This window comes from Sinocyclocheilus rhinocerous, unplaced genomic scaffold (assembly GCF_001515625.1).
Source record: "Sinocyclocheilus rhinocerous isolate Xijiao unplaced genomic scaffold, SAMN03320098_v1.1 scaffold1841, whole genome shotgun sequence".
Lineage (NCBI taxonomy): Eukaryota > Metazoa > Chordata > Actinopteri > Cypriniformes > Cyprinidae > Sinocyclocheilus > Sinocyclocheilus rhinocerous.
The window spans coordinates 124,837-146,008 of record NW_015666172.1 but is presented as its reverse complement, the minus strand read 5'-3'; the positions used below and the strand labels follow the sequence as shown (position 1 = coordinate 146,008).

The 21,172-nt window shown below is 36.6% G+C and overlaps 2 protein-coding genes across 2 annotated transcripts; both read left to right on the top strand.

Annotated features, from left to right (window-relative positions):
• Positions 1 to 2,323: 2,323 nt before the first annotated feature.
• LOC107731867 (arf-GAP domain and FG repeat-containing protein 2-like) lies at positions 2,324 to 3,786 on the top strand. Its single transcript, XM_016543059.1, has 2 exons — positions 2,324 to 3,064; positions 3,657 to 3,786. Exons 1-2 carry the CDS (start codon positions 2,898 to 2,900, stop codon positions 3,784 to 3,786), a joined length of 297 nt encoding a protein of 98 aa, XP_016398545.1. The 5' UTR covers positions 2,324 to 2,897.
• Positions 3,787 to 6,756: 2,970 nt separating this feature from the next.
• On the top strand, positions 6,757 to 21,112 carry LOC107731935 (arf-GAP domain and FG repeat-containing protein 1-like). The gene is made up of 14 exons (XM_016543155.1): positions 6,757 to 7,497; positions 8,090 to 8,183; positions 10,038 to 10,153; positions 10,511 to 10,661; positions 12,248 to 12,374; positions 12,597 to 12,701; positions 13,815 to 13,847; positions 15,602 to 15,790; positions 15,931 to 16,015; positions 16,184 to 16,230; positions 16,617 to 16,700; positions 17,698 to 17,802; positions 18,024 to 18,094; positions 19,592 to 21,112. The coding sequence occupies exons 1-14, from the start codon at positions 7,331 to 7,333 to the stop codon at positions 19,637 to 19,639; spliced, it is 1,422 nt and encodes a 473-aa protein (XP_016398641.1). The 5' UTR covers positions 6,757 to 7,330; the 3' UTR covers positions 19,640 to 21,112.
• The last annotated feature ends 60 nt before the right edge of the window (positions 21,113 to 21,172 follow it).

Genomic DNA, 21,172 nt, shown 5'->3' with positions numbered 1-21,172 from the left:
GATTACATATTATTCACACAATAGTAATAAATTATTCATAATTCATCAGTTCTCCTTGATTTCAATGTTCCTTTCTAAAATATACCGCTTTTATACACTAAGAAAGTCTTCAAGTTTTGTGGACATTCACACAGAGATCAGTCACTTGTCAGATGGCTACACAGCATTTGACCACTGGATTTACAAAAATCATTTCAAGTGTTTCAACGTTGATTTAACTACTGATGACCACAATTCATTTTTATTTGAATTATCATCCAGTAGGTTATTTAACCATCTATTACAATGTCTTTGGAAGGCATTTGTCTTTCAAACACATTAAAATGCACAAATTCACATTATTTCTTATTTATGCAGGCATTCCCAAACTTTTTTTTGTCATCTGAACATCTTTCAACTAATATATTTACTTAAGTAAAATTTTAAAATAAATATTTTAATAATTAAGTATCACATCTGCATGTTCACGGTTCTCTGACGTTGGATAATGGTCACATGATATGGTAAACAAATAAAATAATTAATTTTTTTAGGAAGTGTTTTATTTCTTTTTATGTTATTTTAAAATTATTTGTTTTAATTTTACATTTTTATGGTTTAATTAATGATTAACTTTTTGTTAAACTCACAAACCTCCTGCAGTTCCTTCACAAACCCCAGTTTGGGAAACCTTGACGTAATGTAATGTTTAATCCATTTTATGTTGTTAATTTCAACTAATGGAATATATATATCTTCTTTTTTATTTTTTATATCAATATGGTGCAAGATTTTCTTATTTAAATCAATGTGATAATTGAGTAAGGTCAAAAGTAATCTAAAAGTAATCTGATTATATTACCTGAAATGTGTAATGTAATGGATTACGTTACAAACTACAATTTTTGTCATGTAATTTGGAATCAGTAACAGATTACAGTTTGTAAGTAATCTACCCAGCTCTGATAATAGTAAACGAATTCATATCGAAACAACAAAAATGGTTTCTGCAGGTTTTATTGAGATAAATGTATGACTTTTTAAAGGCCTTTTTAAGACCAAGTAAAAAAATTAAAAAATACAGAATAAATGGAAGGGAACACAATACATCAATGTCCTAAATGTAAGTGTCTGTGGAGCAAAAAATGAGTTTTTGAAAATTGTGGAAAATTAGCAACACGTTAAAGTTTAAAGATACAACTTCCAACAGATTACATTTCCATTACTTTTTAATTAGTAAAAAAATTATTGAGGCTTGAATACCTGTGTTCCCAACCACTAGAGAATATGGAAATAACTTTTACACCCTCCTGAACACACTGCAAAATTGGTTTTTCCTTAGAAATTCTTGTTTTCCAGTGCAAATGTCTTAATATTCTTAAATCAAGATACATTTACTTGATAAGCAAAATGATATAAGACAAGAAGCCTTGTTTTCCGTGAAACTGATAAAAAAATTAAGTAGATTTATGATTAAAGCAAGAACAAATATCTACCAATAGGCTCATAAAAATCAAATTAGTTCAAAGGGAAAATACATTTTCATACTTCATTGACAGATATATTTTCTCGTTTTAAACTAACTTTGAATTAAGTCTTGAGACCTTGAGTATAAGACCTGCAGAAACCCTTGGAAATATGGCAACTGTACCCTGATAGCACACGTACATCATGGAGACGTCTATCAGAAGTCTGCATTTACATTTGCAAGACATACACGAGTGTTTGCTCATCTGCAATACGTCTATCAGATGTCAAATAGACGTTTAGAAAATGTCTTTAAGATGTTTATGATTTAGCATGTAAGTAAAACTGACTGTCAGATGTTTGTACACAGCAGATGCTTTCCAGATGAAGCGATCCTTAACAGACATCTTGCAGACGTACGTGTGCTATCTGGGTAGTGACCTTATAGATTACATTTCGGTTAACCAATTTAAATGACCCTTACAACTAAATCGGATGTTTGGCGAAACCGCTTCCTCTGCTGGTTGGAAGTTGCCACTGCAGTTCACGCATCCTGTGTTTTCACTCATTGCAAGACCAGGAACCAGGCCAACGTTACATCAGTATAACTGGCGAGATGTCTCCGTTAATGTTACTTAATACAAGAATGCGTCAAAAGGATGCACTCACTTAAAATTCATCAAAAGTGTTTTCGTTTTGATCATTATGCTATTCTTTTTTTTTTCAGTCGTGGTCCACAGTCCACACTGAATATTGATTGGGTACTTCATGTAAAGAGTTAATATTTACGACAGGACAGCATTTTTTATTTCAAACGTCATACAGAAGGGCGTGATAAACCCTACCCGTGTCCGAGATAAAAAATCTCACATTGCTGGGTAACACTGGGAATAAATAAGCACAAAATAATCAGCACACAGCCATCGTAAACAAAATACTGTTAAGCAGATTAGTCCCCACTTATCCCGCTGCGTTTATTCGCTTTCCAGAGGCACAGTGTGCACTAAGTTGCCTCCTCCATCCTCGTCTTGGTTTCTGTTCGCAATCTCCTCAGAATCGGAGAATCGGGTGCGCAACAGCAGAGTCTGCGCGCCGTTAACGGTGTGACACTGTGCGAACGGAGAGGACTCAGCAGAGCGCGGAAGAATAATGATCCCGCGCCCGTGAGAATCGAATTGTCTTTGCGCCCAGCAATGAATAAATAAACAGGGCGGTTGGAAAACCCCCGGGCGGATCGGCCAGTCGTGACCACGGGAGACTACGCATGTAAGATCGTTTCATGTCAATTCAAGTGCATGAGAAGACCACCAGCCGCATAGTCGCTTTCAGAATGCAGGCGTGAGAAGAAACGTACTACGGCGGGGGAATTAAAGTGCGACGACGGGCGAGTGAACGGCACCCCCACAACAGTCTTGAGGGCCAGGGAGTGCGCGCGACTGCAGGGCACCAGCATGTCGAACCGAAAACACCGGGACAACCAGGAGATATGCGCCCGCAAGGTCCGAGAGCTCGCCCAGACGGGAGTGAACAAGCACTGCTTCGAGTGCAACCAACCCGGGGTGACTTACATCGACATCACCGTGGGCTGCTTCGTATGCACGTCATGCTCCGGAATGCTGTGAGTAATAATGCATGTGATTATTACATGTCAAGATTTGTAAGCGCATTCTTCAGCAAACTCCGGAAAATATGTGGCTACAATGCGGCGCTGTCCGCGTGAGTTTGAGAGATCTCTAGTTGTGTTTACATTCAAGACAGTCGGTAATTACTACTTTGTTGTTTTCAGGCGTGTCCCGGTCTCGCTTGCGTTACGTATCATTTCGTCATGATTTCAGGTTTGGCATCAATATAAGCGTGTCTTCTGCATGACAGCAAAGGAATGGTGTGATTCCACTGAGCGGTACTACTGCAAGTTCTACACGATTTCAGTATGCAACTGCACTTACGAACACTAATAGCTAGTTCTTCACTAGCACTGGAGAGAAAAGAAAAAAAGAAAGAGAGAAAAAAAGCAGCACGCTTCCTTCACGGTTTTGTAATTTGTGGCTGCAAGAGGTTCTTGTTCACGTTCACAGCCCTGTCACGTCCTGCACTGTTTATCTTGCACGTTTCTCCTGTTTGTATTAAAATAAATGACAACCCATTGAACGTTTTCTCCCAATTTCGTGTTTAACCACACAGTTTGCGCTTGCGGTTTGTTTCTGTTTCAGGAGAGGGCTCAACCCACCCCACAGAGTTAAGTCTATTTCCATGACAACCTTCTCCCAACAGGAAGTGGAGTTTTTGCAAAACCATGGGAACGAGGTGAATGACAGGTCTACTAGTAGCCTACATAAGTGATGCTGGTAACCACTTGCCTTTTATTTTAGAGGCCATACAAGTTGGCAAATTTGTATTGGTGTTGTGCAAAATCATATCCTCCTTGGACCCCAAAGTAAATAAAGTGTTTTCTATTTGGTGCCTGATTAAAAAAAAAACTACATTATTGCTTGTTAATATATGTCGCATTAATCATTATGTTAATTAATATTTTAAATTCTATATCCTATTATATACCATATTACATAATCAAATACAAATGGTCATAATTATAGATAATTGCTTGGAAAAAAATGTCAGAATCAGAATAAAGGGTTACTTTTGAATGAAACTCAATGGGGAAACATTTTTTGCCACCATAATGGTAAAAATTCCTGACCCCTGGACTAAACAGTAAACCCAAAGCTCAAAATAAATATAGCATTGAACTGTTACTCATGCAAAGTAAGCGTTTACATAGGAGACTTAAGGGAAAAAAAACAATATATATATATATATATATATAAAGGTCAGAAAGAGGGTGAGACATTTTTGCACAACACTGACTAAAATTAAAAGGGAACCTTATGGGGAAAATATATATGCATACATATATAAAGGATATATAGTGTTAAAACTGAATAACAATATAAAAGCCACAAAAAGTCTCAAAAAAAACCAAACAAAAAAAAAACACAAATATAGAACATATTTTGCATAGACATACTGTATATTCTCTCATTTTAACCATGAACAGCCTCATATGTAACATACTCTGAATTCTATTAATAGAAAATACCAGGGATAGATTTTGTGGACATTCACACAGAGATCAGTCACTTGTCAGATGGCTACACAGCATTTGACCACTGGATTTACAAAAATCATTTCAAGTGTTTCAACGTTGATTTAACTACTGATGACCACAATTCATTTTTATTTGAATTATCATCCAGTAGGTTATTTAACCATCTATTACAATGTCTTTGGAAGGCATTTGTCTTTCAAACACATTAAAATGCACAAATTCACATTATTTCTTATTTATGCAGGCATTCCCAAACTTTTTTTTGTCATCTGAACATCTTTCAACTAATATATTTACTTAAGTAAAATTTTAAAATAAATATTTTAATAATTAAGTATCACATCTGCATGTTCACGGTTCTCTGACGTTGGATAATGGTCACATGATATGGTAAACAAATAAAATAATTAATTTTTTTAGGAAGTGTTTTATTTCTTTTTATGTTATTTTAAAATTATTTGTTTTAATTTTACATTTTTATGGTTTAATTAATGATTCACTTTTTGTTAAACTCACAAACCTCCTGCAGTTCCTTCACAAACCCCAGTTTGGGAAACCTTGACGTAATGTAATGTTTAATCCATTTTATGTTGTTAATTTCAACTAATGGAATATATATATCTTCTTTTTTATTTTTTATATCAATATGGTGCAAGATTTTCTTATTTAAATCAATGTGATAATTGAGTAAGGTCAAAAGTAATCTAAAAGTAATCTGATTATATTACCTGAAATGTGTAATGTAATGGATTACGTTACAAACTACAATTTTTGTCATGTAATTTGGAATCAGTAACAGATTACAGTTTGTAAGTAATCTACCCAGCTCTGATAATAGTAAACGAATTCATATCGAAACAACAAAAATGGTTTCTGCAGGTTTTATTGAGATAAATGTATGACTTTTTAAAGGCCTTTTTAAGACCAAGTAAAAAAATTAAAAAATACAGAATAAATGGAAGGGAACACAATATGTCCTAAATGTAAGTGTCTGTGGAGCAAAAAATGAGTTTTTGAAAATTGTGGAAAATTAGCAACACGTTAAAGTTTAAAGATACAACTTCCAACAGATTACATTTCCATTACTTTTTAATTAGTAAAAAAATTATTGAGGCTTGAATACCTGTGTTCCCAACCACTAGAGAATATGGAAATAACTTTTACACCCTCCTGAACACACTGCAAAATTGGTTTTTCCTTAGAAATTCTTGTTTTCCAGTGCAAATGTCTTAATATTCTTAAATCAAGATACATTTACTTGATAAGCAAAATGATATAAGACAAGAAGCCTTGTTTTCCGTGAAACTGATAAAAAAATTAAGTAGATTTATGATTAAAGCAAGAACAAATATCTACCAATAGGCTCATAAAAATCAAATTAGTTCAAAGGGAAAATACATTTTCATACTTCATTGACAGATATATTTTCTCGTTTTAAACTAACTTTGAATTAAGTCTTGAGACCTTGAGTATAAGACCTGCAGAAACCCTTGGAAATATGGCAACTGTACCCTGATAGCACACGTACATCATGGAGACGTCTATCAGAAGTCTGCATTTACATTTGCAAGACATACACGAGTGTTTGCTCATCTGCAATACGTCTATCAGATGTCAAATAGACGTTTAGAAAATGTCTTTAAGATGTTTATGATTTAGCATGTAAGTAAAACTGACTGTCAGATGTTTGTACACAGCAGATGCTTTCCAGATGAAGCGATCCTTAACAGACATCTTGCAGACGTACGTGTGCTATCTGGGTAGTGACCTTATAGATTACATTTCGGTTAACCAATTTAAATGACCCTTACAACTAAATCGGATGTTTGGCGAAACCGCTTCCTCTGCTGGTTGGAAGTTGCCACTGCAGTTCACGCATCCTGTGTTTTCACTCATTGCAAGACCAGGAACCAGGCCAACGTTACATCAGTATAACTGGCGAGATGTCTCCGTTAATGTTACTTAATACAAGAATGCGTCAAAAGGATGCACTCACTTAAAATTCATCAAAAGTGTTTTCGTTTTGATCATTATGCTATTCTTTTTTTTTTCAGTCGTGGTCCACAGTCCACACTGAATATTGATTGGGTACTTCATGTAAAGAGTTAATATTTACGACAGGACAGCATTTTTTATTTCAAACGTCATACAGAAGGGCGTGATAAACCCTACCCGTGTCCGAGATAAAAAATCTCACATTGCTGGGTAACACTGGGAATAAATAAGCACAAAATAATCAGCACACAGCCATCGTAAACAAAATACTGTTAAGCAGATTAGTCCCCACTTATCCCGCTGCGTTTATTCGCTTTCCAGAGGCACAGTGTGCACTAAGTTGCCTCCTCCATCCTCGTCTTGGTTTCTGTTCGCAATCTCCTCAGAATCGGAGAATCGGGTGCGCAACAGCAGAGTCTGCGCGCCGTTAACGGTGTGACACTGTGCGAACGGAGAGGACTCAGCAGAGCGCGGAAGAATAATGATCCCGCGCCCGTGAGAATCGAATTGTCTTTGCGCCCAGCAATGAATAAATAAACAGGGCGGTTGGAAAACCCCCGGGCGGATCGGCCAGTCGTGACCACGGGAGACTACGCATGTAAGATCGTTTCATGTCAATTCAAGTGCATGAGAAGACCACCAGCCGCATAGTCGCTTTCAGAATGCAGGCGTGAGAAGAAACGTACTACGGCGGGGGAATTAAAGTGCGACGACGGGCGAGTGAACGGCACCCCCACAACAGTCTTGAGGGCCAGGGAGTGCGCGCGACTGCAGGGCACCAGCATGTCGAACCGAAAACACCGGGACAACCAGGAGATATGCGCCCGCAAGGTCCGAGAGCTCGCCCAGACGGGAGTGAACAAGCACTGCTTCGAGTGCAACCAACCCGGGGTGACTTACATCGACATCACCGTGGGCTGCTTCGTATGCACGTCATGCTCCGGAATGCTGTGAGTAATAATGCATGTGATTATTACATGTCAAGATTTGTAAGCGCATTCTTCAGCAAACTCCGGAAAATATGTGGCTACAATGCGGCGCTGTCCGCGTGAGTTTGAGAGATCTCTAGTTGTGTTTACATTCAAGACAGTCGGTAATTACTACTTTGTTGTTTTCAGGCGTGTCCCGGTCTCGCTTGCGTTACGTATCATTTCGTCATGATTTCAGGTTTGGCATCAATATAAGCGTGTCTTCTGCATGACAGCAAAGGAATGGTGTGATTCCACTGAGCGGTACTACTGCAAGTTCTACACGATTTCAGTATGCAACTGCACTTACGAACACTAATAGCTAGTTCTTCACTAGCACTGGAGAGAAAAGAAAAAAAGAAAGAGAGAAAAAAAGCAGCACGCTTCCTTCACGGTTTTGTAATTTGTGGCTGCAAGAGGTTCTTGTTCACGTTCACAGCCCTGTCACGTCCTGCACTGTTTATCTTGCACGTTTCTCCTGTTTGTATTAAAATAAATGACAACCCATTGAACGTTTTCTCCCAATTTCGTGTTTAACCACACAGTTTGCGCTTGCGGTTTGTTTCTGTTTCAGGAGAGGGCTCAACCCACCCCACAGAGTTAAGTCTATTTCCATGACAACCTTCTCCCAACAGGAAGTGGAGTTTTTGCAAAACCATGGGAACGAGGTGAATGACAGGTCTACTAGTAGCCTACATAAGTGATGCTGGTAACCACTTGCCTTTTATTTTAGAGGCCATACAAGTTGGCAAATTTGTATTGGTGTTGTGCAAAATCATATCCTCCTTGGACCCCAAAGTAAATAAAGTGTTCTCTATTTGGTGCCTGATTAAAAAAAACTACATTATTGCTTGTTAATATATGTCGCATTAATCATTATGTTAATTAATATTTTAAATTCTATATCCTATTATATACCATATTACATAATCAAATACAAATGGTCATAATTATAGATAATTGCTTGGAAAAAAATGTCAGAATCAGAATAAAGGGTTACTTTTGAATGAAACTCAATGGGGAAACATTTTTTGCCATCATAATGGTAAAAATTCCTGACCCCTGGACTAAACAGTAAACCCAAAGCTCAAAATAAATATAGCATTGAACTGTTACTCATGCAAAGTAAGCGTTTACATAGGAGACTTAAGGGAAAAAAAACAATATATATATATATATATATATAAAGGTCAGAAAGAGGGTGAGACATTTTTGCACAACACTGACTAAAATTAAAAGGGAACCTTATGGGGAAAATATATACGCATACATATATAAAGGATATATAGTGTTAAAACTGAATAACAATATAAAAGCCACAAAAAGTCTAAAAAAAAACCAAACAAAAAAAAAACACAAATATAGAACATATTTTGCATAGACATACTGTATATTCTCTCATTTTAACCATGAACAGCCTCATATGTAACATACTCTGAATTCTATTAATAGAAAATACCAGGGATAGACTTTCATAGTTTGTATTTGGCTGTACATGCACAGTGGATGTGCATGTAAAATTACCTAGTCCATCCATGGAAATGAAAGACTAAAAACATTTGATGCCTTCCATCATATAAACTGCAAAACCAGGCTAACTTAGTAGTGCACTGAGCAAATGTTGGATAGCTTGACACCAAGAGCCTCCATTAAGTTTTGTATTAAATCATCTGTGCTTAAATGGTGTGTGGGCACAGAATAATATACAGTATAGATTTTTTTTAGTACTGTGGTTTTCCCATGAGTGTGTGAGCAAATCTGAATGGGGTTCAAGTACAGACACTGCTCTTTCACTCCCCAACCAACACACACATACTCACATTCACACCCACGATTGGCACTACAGGATTCTTGCTCATTGCTGTTGAAGCCAACTCTGAATGCTCAGAGGGTGCATGTGCCGTTGCTTGTATAACACTGGCAAAAAATTCATCTGACTCATTCCTCCTCTTACTGTCGGTAAAGCACTTTGAGTATAAGAAGGAACAGACAGGCACAGCAAATATCAATGCTAGTGATGACATTGAAGTGAATGATAAATGATAACTACACAACTAAACCATTACTGATCCATACACAAATCACAAAGCATAACTGAGCCTGATAAATTGCATCTAAGCTTATTCTATGCTAAAAATGTGTGCATTTGAATTCCTTTTTTTTGTAATTTATGTCACTGAGCATCTGGGTCAGAGTCTAATTTGTTGAAGTACCTCTGAAACATCATATTAGAACACATATTAGTTTCCTTGTAATCCAACAAACAGTAGCCGTTTGACAGATTTACATTAACTATTAATGTTCAGTAATAATAAAGCTTTTAAGTTAATTGCAAACATAACCACAAAGATGCAATATCCTTTATAAATAGTGGTGCGCAGTCTCAATTTTACATTAAAATGATAGCAAACTTCTTTGAGGAAGAACTCTATATGACGATTAGCCTGTAACAGGCTGTATAAACTTTGTAAATGAGGCTTTGAAAGGAGATTAACTGTGTTCTTGGTTTATGGGGTCGTTAGGTTGGAAGGAGGACCTGGCTCTTCACATTTGACCCCAAAACAGATGGCTGTTTTGACGCACGTGACACACGGAAGCTGAAAGAGTTCTTGCAGGACAAATATGAGAGAAAGAAATGGTGAGTGAGAAGAAGTGTGGTCATGAAGGCAGTTTCAGTGTGGATCAAACTGAATGATCAATACATGCCCTAAACCAGGGGTGATTTTCTCCCTGCATTATCTATAGATGAATGTCCTGCAGATTTCAGTTCCAACCCTGCTCCAACACACCTGTCTGTAATTATCAAGCAGCCCTGAACACCATGATTAGCTGGTTCAGGTGTGTTTGATTCGGGTTGGAGCTAAAATCTGCAGGACGGTAGCCCTCCAGGACCAGGGTTGGACACCCCTGCCCTAAACCATTCTGCTTTATCTCCCTGCATTATGTGAAGATGAAAGTCAAAGAATGCAGTACTAAGAAGTGTATGTTTTTCCAGGCATTTCTCTAAAAGCAAGATTCGCAGGGATGTGAATGAGTCACCATGGGGTCCAGGGGTTCAGGCTGTTCCAGCTCCACACGGACCCGCTCAGAATCAGCCTCCGCCTGGACATCCTCTGAACCCCACTGTCCGGACCACTCGCACGTTGGTGAGGAAGAAATGAGGAAAGCTCAGGAATAAAAAAAAGATTTGAATAGATAAAAGAAAATGAGAGAGAAATGACAAAAGAAAAAGTTCAAAAATGTCTTATCAAATTTATTTTGTATATTGGTTTAATCAATTTATTATTATTATTATTATTATTATTATAAATGAGAATCAATTTATAATAATAATAATAATAATAATTATTATTATTATTATTATTATCAATAATTACTACTATTACTTTAAATATAACAATATTTTGTAATGATCATTTAAATCTGACTAATTTGCTAATTGTTTGTCATAAATCAACATCTCAGGAAAATGTTATGGGATTTCCCCAAAAATATGACTTTCTGTTGCGAAACAGGACATCGATTTCATACATGTCCACTCTAAAGGACACCAGGACTAAAAGCATGTTTACTATGGATTTTGGGAGACACAACAAGTGAATAGGGAAAGAAATTATATATCAATATTCCTATGAAATATTAGATATTATTATGAAAATCTTGCCAAATATTACTCCCATTATTACACTTCTTTTTTCATTACATGTTGCCCCAAAACACATTCATATGCAAATTAGATAGTGTATAGATACATTGTATATAATGAGAAAACCTGTTTAAGGACATTTTACACACACACTGTATAAAGCTAAATGGTATATCAAATCATTCTGTTATATCTTTCATAACATAGTTCAGAATCATCTTTATACAAAGTTTGGTGTAAAAAACATTGATTGGTGAATTAAAAATCCCACTGTTTTTGCCTTTTCATGTCTATTCATGTCTTATTAATAAAAAAAAAGAGTCCTGGTGTCCTCTATAGAGGACATAGCATAACAAATAAATAAAATATCATTTTTCAAAAATCTTATTTTTCCACTTTTTTTCTTATGCTTTAAACAAATGTAATGACATGAACAAAATTCTAAATTCGCAAACTTTTTTTCTGGTAGTGAATTGAACTGTAAGAGTCAAAGAGGGTTGTGGTTCGAGCTGTCTAAAGCCTGGAATACACTACATGATTTTTGCCCCGATTTTCCACCGATTTACAGTCTGGAGAAGTTGACGCTAGTTGCCGAAAGTCAGAGCCAGTCTGCAGATTTGAGTTGACAGATTTCATAGAGAATCGCATAGTGTATGATGTTCACATTCTCCGATTTTTTAGCTTGAGAGTGAGACTATGATTCCGTCCAGTCGGAGGATATCAAACATGTTTGATATTTTCAGCCGATTTTAGAACACGTTGTTTTCATTTGTCATGCATCTCTTAGCAATAAGGCACATGTTTCTGCATGAGATTGTTGTGATCGGAACAACTTGAAAGTCGGTAGTGTGTGATCCTCAGTAGTGTAGTGTATGATGACCAGTTTTTCTATTGTCACTATTTACAAAGTCGGTAAGTGTATGATGCACAGTGTTTTAAAAGTCTGTTCAGATTTTAAAAGTCATGTAAAGTATTCCAGCCTTAACATGCTTTCATCTCTGATCTGAAAACCAGCCCCAAAATGTGTCACACCGAGGGTGCTGATCTGATTTTTAATACTGAGTGTGTGTGTGTGTATTCCCACAGTCCCAGTCCCAGTCCCAGTTGTCAATATGGGACAGAGCTCCTGCTGTCTCCCCAGCTGATAGCTGTACTGAGGGGTTCACTGCCAGACCAACTCGCTCACAGAGCTTCAGAGATCATCCCATTAAAGGTACAGCCTTCAGACTCTCTTCTCTACCCATCTGCTTTCCTTTCCTCAATCTGTTTTTCTTCCACTTTTCCTGTCCTCTCTTCCCCCTCCTTCTGTCTTGTCTACCTCCCTCATCTGATTATTAACACAGATGTACTGTACCATGAGTCATCATTAGACTATGATTTATTCTTTCATTTTTATTTAAACGTTTTATTGTCTGTTCCTCTCTCTCTATCTAAGACACATTGTTAAGTGGTGTGGAGAGACAGAGACCAGGAACGATTTCTTCTAGAATGGGGCACCAGAATCATCCCTCCTCCTTTCCAGCCCTTCCACGTCCTTCAGGTACACAAAGACACACACGTATTGTGTCTATCACATAAAATACATTTCTGTGAAGTATAAAATGGGGTTCAAAAGTCCACATCGAAAATCTGGGGTTTGATTTTATTTAAACCTTGAAATAAATAGAATGTTTTTGAAACACTTAAAACAAAGAGTTTTGTTTGAAATGTTATGACTTAAATTTAAAAGTAAGCTATGATCTAAATTTGAAAATAATATATTTAATATAATTCAGATTAGAGAGTAGTATTTAAAATTCTGCATTATTTATAAGCCACTAATCAATTGTAAGCAAATGTGTGACATTGACTGTGTAAAGTCCTTTTGTCATTTAAGCAAATGGAGAAAAAAAAAAAATGAAACAATGAAATTCATGTACATTTTAGAGTTAGACTTTTCACTTAAAGGGACAGCGTCACACACCGCGGCCTTGAGTGAGCGGAGACCGGAGGCCTAGAGTGAGCGGTGGCCTAGAATGAGAGGAGGCCAGCTTGAGTGAGCAGAGGTGGGTGGGCTTGAGAACGGCGCGGCTGGCGATGACGAAGCGGATATCGTCCTCTTTTAAAAGGCCAAACAAAGTAGGAAAACAAAAAAAAGGAAACACACAGCGCCTTCACGACATAGCGGCGGCGCTGTAACAATACTACAGCGAGAATAAAAGTTACGCCTTCTTTCTTTGCGTGAACATTTGGGCGGCGTTATGCAAATCTTCCCACATCGTGACATAGACATGTGGGGGCGTGTTAGAACGAGCCGTTTTAGGTAGGTGTGGTTGACTCTTAACTTTTATAAAGAATATCTCTTTGGATTTGAGACTTTAGTCTTTGCAACTTTACAGATCTTCTTTATGCACCAAGAGCTTGTAACACTCCAGAGAGAAAGGAAAAATTGAAATCGTATCATATGACCCCTTTAAAAATTGCATTGAAGTGCGTTGAAACATTATATTAAATTAGAAGCATTTTAATCTGCCGTCTCAAAATTTTGGATCCCACTGTATATCTACATTTCTGTAGTGTTTAAAAATTCATTGTCCATCAATACTTTCTTCAATATTGAGCCATAACAGTTTCATTTTATCTCATCTTCCTTCCCTTATCCTTTATTTCACAGCAAGTAGCACTTTCAAAAACAGCTTTACTTTAGGTAAGTCGCTTAAACTTTATATGTGATTATGAGTGATTGCGCAATGCAGTCACTTCAGCTATACCTCAGACCATCTGGCTGCAATGCTGAGTGAGCCAGCCATGACAAGCAAAGAAAAAAAAAAGAAAATGCATTCGTTTGTGTGCATATATAATCTTTGTGAATATGTGAGCATATCATAGAGAAAGAAACAGAAAGAGGCAGAGGAAAAGTTTGCCGCTGAATTGAGCCCCCATGGAATAATGCTGTTAACAATAAACCAGTGGAAAAACTATGGTTTAGATCAAGATCAGATGACCAAGCTAGTCTCAGAGTAAGATAAATACAGACTATTCAGGATTTCAGCAGTTTGTGGCCACAGTATAATATAAGCCAGTAAAGTGAAACAAGCTACTTAGCTCATCACCCAGTTCAGCCAAGCTTCAGAGATGTTTCTCACTGCACTGACCTCAGACAGAGTTTCTAAATACCAGCAGTGCCATGCTAAAGTCACAGAATGATATTGAATGTGTCCTGGCTGCACCTGCTCCAGCCAGCTACTTCAAAGCCCTACATCACAGCTCTGCCAGGTCAAGGAGAGACGATCTGCTCTTTGATAATGAAAAAGGCACAGGCTTTAAAGTAAAGGTATATTTATAAAATAGCCCAGACCAGCACCTGATTTGTCTCACGTCTGTTCTCACAAATAACCTGTTGATGTGGAAGAATGTGTAGAATTATTTGTAGAATATACTGGAATATTAATGTTATACTAGGATGTGTTTGAATCATCTTATATATTAAACTTCAGCACATAATGCTTTCATTCTATGGACATGTATGATCATCACAACTCGTGCAGCTTGTTGAGGAGAGGGGTGCAGTTACTTTAATGAAGTGGTTGGATGTATGATTTTTGCCTCACAGGCAATAAATACAGACAGAAAAATCCTGTCAGCTAACATCAAAGGACTGTCATGAGCCACATCTAGAGACTAGAATATCATAGAAACTCAGGGGTGAGACCTTTTGACTTGGGCCAGTTAGCAACTACCTAGCAACCACCCAGAATACCTTAACAACCACTGAACGATGCTTCTAGAACAAGCATAGTAACTGCATAGCAACAGCTTGGCATCACTCTAGCATTGTGTCAGTAAGTTTTGCATGGGCATTTTGAACATTCTTCATAAAATGTAAAAATATAGTATAGAATTGCATGGGTGTCTGAATTTTTCCTTTGAATCTGAACATGTGTATGTTTAAGATTTAGACACTTTTCAGAATGTATGGGGAAAAATGTAGATGTTACATTCTTAAATCTTAAAACCTAAAGCATTTTTAGGTTTTAATATATTTTATATAGGTAAAAATAATATTTTTCATGCATCTTAAACAGTGTCTTACTAATTTACTATTTATTAACATGTAGAATGAGCTTTTATTATATTTTAGATTCTTATTTTAATTTTAGTTTACATTTTAGTAATTTTGATATGTTGTTTTGGGATTTTTATTAGTTTTTTTTAAGGTTTAATTTATTTTTATTTCAGTTTTAGCTTTAGTAATTGTAGTGATTTAACTTGAACTTATTTCAATTAGTTGCCAAGGCAACATTTCTAATTTTCGTTTAAGTGTTTCATATAATATTTATATTTTATTTCAGCTTTATTTCAGTTCATGAAAATAGCTTTAGTAGCTTTAGTTAACAAAAACAGCACTAACTGCAAAATAATTTTGAATATCATCACTGATAGATTTTCTGATTGGTACAGGTCGCACTCTGTCAACTGGGGGTGGAGCTCCATTTAGAGCTTTTCCTAAATCGCTGAGTTTGGATTTTGGGGGTCTAAGCCACGCCCACAACACTCTAAGTTCTGCTGCTCCACCCCCTGTCACTCAGGATAAGTATGCAGCCTTATCACAGCTTGATAAAGTGTTGTCAGACAACACACCTGTCACAGGTAAGAAATAATGTTATGGATATTATCTGTGCCTTTTTCTTATAACATTATTACGCCTATCTCAGTATATCAAATAATGTAAAACTTTTTGTTGCTACACACAGTATGTAGATTTGACAGGCCCGTTTACTCTTTTGTAGCCATTACAACAGCTCCCTCTGATGGACCCCCTCAGTATAGCATCCTCTTTAGTAACCGACTGTCCTCCAGTTCCACCCCTGCAAGGTAAAACTTTAAATAAAATAGAAGTTATTACACATAAACCAAAACTAAATAGAAAAACAATATCTCCCCACCCACATTACAGTTAACATGTTTGTTAATGGCATTTCTGTGAACTAGTGTATTGTCTTTTCCTTAGTTTCCCTCACTCTATTTTTCTCTCTTTTGCAGCTCTCCAGGTGTTCCAGAGGCCACCTCTGGATCTCAGACATTTGCATGTGAGCAATTCAGAGTAGTATTCTGTATTTCATCTAGTTAGCCAGTCCAGAACTGATTCTGATGTACAGTAGGCATTGCCTTTCAGTTTTCAACTTTAACTTAGTCTTTAAAGCAGTTATTTTTGTGTAAACAAGTTATATTAGATTGAAATATATAGATACCGAATTATCCCATTTCCCAGAGATTTTCTAAACAGAACCATAGCTTGGGGGTGACACTCAGCATTTGGATGATCTTATAGCAAAAAGTCTCTGAGATGGAAACATCTGCAGGTTCACAATAATTAAGTCAAAACAGGGATTGGATCCAAAGTACAATTTGTGCTAATGAGAGACCTTCTGCAGTGTGTGACACATAACTACACTTTTTTCTCTCTCTGTTCCAGATTTTCCAAACCCCTTCAATTCTACAGCCAGTTGCACCCAGCCTGTTCTGTCTTCTAGTAACCCCTTCAAAAGCACAGCCTCAGGTAAGAGATGTGCACCCATGTCCACTTAATTTTTGCCTTTTGGAAAACGGGAAGACTGTAATTCAGTACGATGCAGATTTTTGAAGTGTGATGTTATCAGCACTTTTGGAAAGAAATCAGAGCTAGGATCAGTTTTTACCTTTAATATATCAATAAAATGTGTTTATGGACTGAGGTTATCTTAGAAACTGACTGTAAAGAAATGCAAGCAACCCCTATAGTTCCTTGACTACAGATTAACCAAGCCTTCGTTTTACCAGTGACATATATGGACATTTCCCACTGAAAGGTCTATGCAGCCAAGGGTCAGCATTAATCTGATTGTGGGACACAAGCCCATGGTTATGTCTTGTGAAGGATACATTTTTACAGTGCTATAAATCTGACAGAGTGTCCTTGGCTTAAAAGGAACTTAATCCATAAAGCAATGGATCTTATAATTGGATATGCTGGTGTTCCCGTACGGAACTATTGTGAGACCTTACTTCTAATAAATAAAATAAAATGCTTACTCCCACAAATGCTGTAAACCTAGTGGTAGATCTCAAAGCCAACACAAACAGTGATGTCACCTGGTGAAATTCCAATGCAAAGAGAGTGGTTTGCTGGATTTATTGTTGGCTGAATTCCAAGTGTTAAATAATGCACTTTGTTTTTAGCAGTCAGCACATTTATCATGATGTCCTGAACGCTGAGTTCAACACTCTTTTCAAACATGCAAACTGTCTTTTATGTCCAGATTAAAACACAACACTATCTATATATTGTCTGACTGCATGTCTGCTGATCTACACATACATATAGACATAAATACGACAGACCGACGGACGGATGGATAAATAGACAGATAAGACTGACTGTTCAATCAGATGTCAGACAGATGGATGGATGGATGGATGGATGGATAGATAGATAGATAGATAGATAGATAGATAGATATTCATGTTTGTTGTGTTTAAACGCAATGTTCAGGACATCATGGCTTTCTGCTTGACAGATGATGCCTCCTCCTCAGCCGTCTTTCCTCAGTCTGTCTCTTTTCCTGCACCTGCCACCCAAAGTGCTTTTTCACACCAACAGTCTAGTAACCAGGAAGCCAACGGTGAGTATAGCAAGCGTAAGTCTTTAAATCGCCTTAATGGCAGTGAAACTCTTGTTCTTAAAATAGTCCATTAACGAATTAGTCCATAAGAATCAGTCAGGAATTAGCGCTTAAGAAGAGACACTGCAGAGTGAAAACTCAAGATGACCACAGAGAGAGGCCGTTTCATTGACCTGAACTGAAATGTGTGCTATTTTTATCCTGTTGGTTTTTGTTTGTAGGTTTCAACTCATTTCCTGCCCCCGAGTCTGTACCTAAAGTCCCACGACCAATGTCTGTCAACCCTTTTACTGTAAGCATGATTCTCTTTCTATGCTAAGAGTCATTAAAAGGGGTGTAGTAAATAACCATGTTCCTCTACAATATCGTAAATCACTTACAGACTGTAGTTTCAACTAAATGACAGACTATTACCTTGTACCGTGCTGGGAAGTAACTGATTTTATGTAATCTGGTTCGTAATTAGATTCCAAAAATTAAATACTTGTAATTAGATTACATTACATTCATCAGGTGGAAGGAAGGAAGATTGAGAGGCCATACGGCATAAATAAATGAAATATTTTGTCTTTTTTAGTAAGTGTTTTGATTGTTTTTATTTTTAAATTATTTATTTATTTTACAATTTTTAAGATTTAAAGGAATAGTTCACCCAAAAATGGAAATTTGCTGAAAATGTACTCATGCTCAGGCCATCCAAGATGTAGATGAGTTTGTTTCTTCATCAGATTTGGAGAAATTCAGCATTCCATCACTTGCTTAACAATGGATCCTCTGCAGTGAATGGGTGCCGTCAGAATAAGAGTCCAAACAGCTGATAAAAACATCACAATAATCCACATCCAGTCCATCAATTAACATCTTGTGAAACAAAATGTTGCATGTTTGTAATAAACAAATCCACCATTAAGACATTTTTAACTTCAAACGTCCATTTTAGCTTCTCTAATATTTTCTTTCTCCAATGAAAAAGTTGTCTCACCTGAATCAGGAGAGAAATGTGCATAGATCAAGCAGTGTTTACAAGCAAAAAGTTCAAAACAGTTCTAAACAAATATGTGTGGATTTTGATGTGAGAGGAAAACAGGGGATGGACTTTTTGACTGGAGGAATCGTTATTATGGATTATTAACTCGTATTTTAGCCAGAAGTGATGGTTTAAAGTTAAAAACATTTTAATGGTGGAATTGTTTGTCACAAACACGCAGCTTTTCACTTTATAAGATGTTAACTGATGGACTGGAGTTGTGTTGATTACTTGTGGATTATTGTGATGTATGTCAGTTGTTTGAACCGTCATTTTGACGGCACCCATTCACTGCAGGGGAACCGTTGATGAGCATTTTCTCCAAATGTGTTCCAATGAATCTAATCCACATCTTGGATGACCTGAGAATGAGTACATTTTCAGCAAATTTTAATTTTTGAGTGAACTGTTCTTTTAATTATTAGTTTTTTATTGATTTATTAACCTCCTGCATTTCCTTCACAAACCCTCGTTTGGGAAACCCTGTCTTAATGTGGTGTTTAATGCACTCCATGTTGTTGATTACAAAGTATGGAATACATTTTCTTTCTCTTTGTAATTTTCTATCAACTTGATACAAGATTATCTTGTTCAAATCAATGTGATGCAATGTAATAGATTAATAGAAAATTGAAATGATGTCATTTGTATTCAGTAATGGACTACAATTTTAAGTAATCTGGTCTTAGATTTCTATAAGCACACAACGTTTTTCAGTATGTGTGTGTGAGGGGTTAAGCGCGTTTCTATGACTTCTCTTAGGGGAATGTTTACCCGAGGAGAGGAGCATCACTGAACCCTTTCATCTGAACCACCTCGGCCATGGAGAAAGAGGAGAGCGAGTGGAGCTTGTTTATTTTGCCATACCTACAGAAAACACCCAACACTTTTGTGTGCGTCTTCATGTATGTTTAAAGGTGTGTGCGTTTGTTAGCAGATATTGTACATGTAACTATTTGTACATGCTTTGTTGTATGTGTGTATGCGAGTGTGTTTGTACGTGACCTTTTGTACCAGATGCTATAAATTAAGCTTTGAGTGTGTGTGTGTTTGTGTACATTTGCGTGGGTTTTGCCTAATATCAGAGGAGTTTTTCTGATAATAGGAGAACTTCAGATGAAAGGTGCTTGCTTATGAGAGCCATTCACTCACAAACACACACACACAAGCTGCTGATTTGACCTTTCCACACATTAGAACTTCTCGTGCCAATATCACTCTAACCTGAGTGCCCACTTACTTCACTCAAACACTGAGGTCGGCACATTATAATAAAATGGTAGCAATTCAAGCTTCAGATCATCTCAGTAATGCATTTCTCCTCCGTGGCGATTTGGTTTATTTGATTCAGATGCATGTTTAAAAAAACGGCATAAACAAAACAGGCATTTCCATCACTTTTCTGTCTGTGTATGTATGCCGGGCTTGTTTCTATTTATTTTGACGTTGACGTTTCATTTCAAACGTTAATAAGTATTTGTGTGTGCATTGTTGAACTGCATGCGCTTCTCAAGCTGAGCAGGAAGCTGCTGAATGTACTGCAGTTTCAGTTATTATGAAGGAAAAAACGTTTCTTGTATGGACCAAAAATTGTCTAATATCGTCAGGTTTTCTGTATAATGTAGAGATGACTTCTTTTGCAAAAGGATTCATATAGAATGTCTTTGTATCCAGATGTATCCATATGCATAAAGCTGTCCATAACTGTTGTGTCATATGGTTTATGTGATGCAAATCAAACTGAATTTGCTGCTTTTGGAATTTCATGCAATATCTTTTTACGACAGCATCATTTATATTTTTCTGTGAAGATCATTATTGCATTTTGAATGTATTTGCACTCTATGAACATTAGGGCTTTCAACTGAAAATTAAAATGAAAAGTATAAATTTCACCTCAAACTTGACCTAGTCTCATTTTTATGATCGGGTGTTTGCGGTTCAATAGAGTTATAGTTGAAATAGCCATGCCCACTTATATATGTACTTCTAAGTATTACTTTGGCGAACCACTGCGTCTTCTAAAAATGCACACATCGCCATATATATTAATATAATTTTAATCCTAAAATTCCTGTCCACGTTGTCAAATACTCAGCTGCAATGGACCAATTAGTTCACTAGGGGTCGCAAGTAATCTGATTTGAATACGAGTAAATGAGTATTCAAAGTATTTAATAAAGAATTTGAAGATTTAATTTGTTTATTTTTTCTTTTCTTTATTTTTATTTATAATGTACATCCGCATTACTGACTTGTTCATACTGTACAGCCAAATGTTTTCTCCACGGAAAGTAAAACCAAAAATGTTTGGCATCTTCTGAATGTATTAAAGGATGATAC

Bases quoted from the DNA above. Each gene is read 5' to 3' on its own strand.
- LOC107731867 (XM_016543059.1), top strand. From the start codon at position 2,898: ATGTCGAACCGAAAACACCGGGACAACCAGGAGATATGCGCCCGCAAG. The intron at 3,065-3,656 runs GTGAGTAATAAT...TTTCTGTTTCAG, and splicing joins ACGTCATGCTCCGGAATGCT to GAGAGGGCTCAACCCACCCC.
- LOC107731935 (XM_016543155.1), top strand. From the start codon at position 7,331: ATGTCGAACCGAAAACACCGGGACAACCAGGAGATATGCGCCCGCAAG. The intron at 16,016-16,183 runs GTAAAACTTTAA...TCTCTTTTGCAG, and splicing joins TCCAGTTCCACCCCTGCAAG to CTCTCCAGGTGTTCCAGAGG. The intron at 17,803-18,023 runs GTGAGTATAGCA...TTTTGTTTGTAG, and splicing joins TAGTAACCAGGAAGCCAACG to GTTTCAACTCATTTCCTGCC.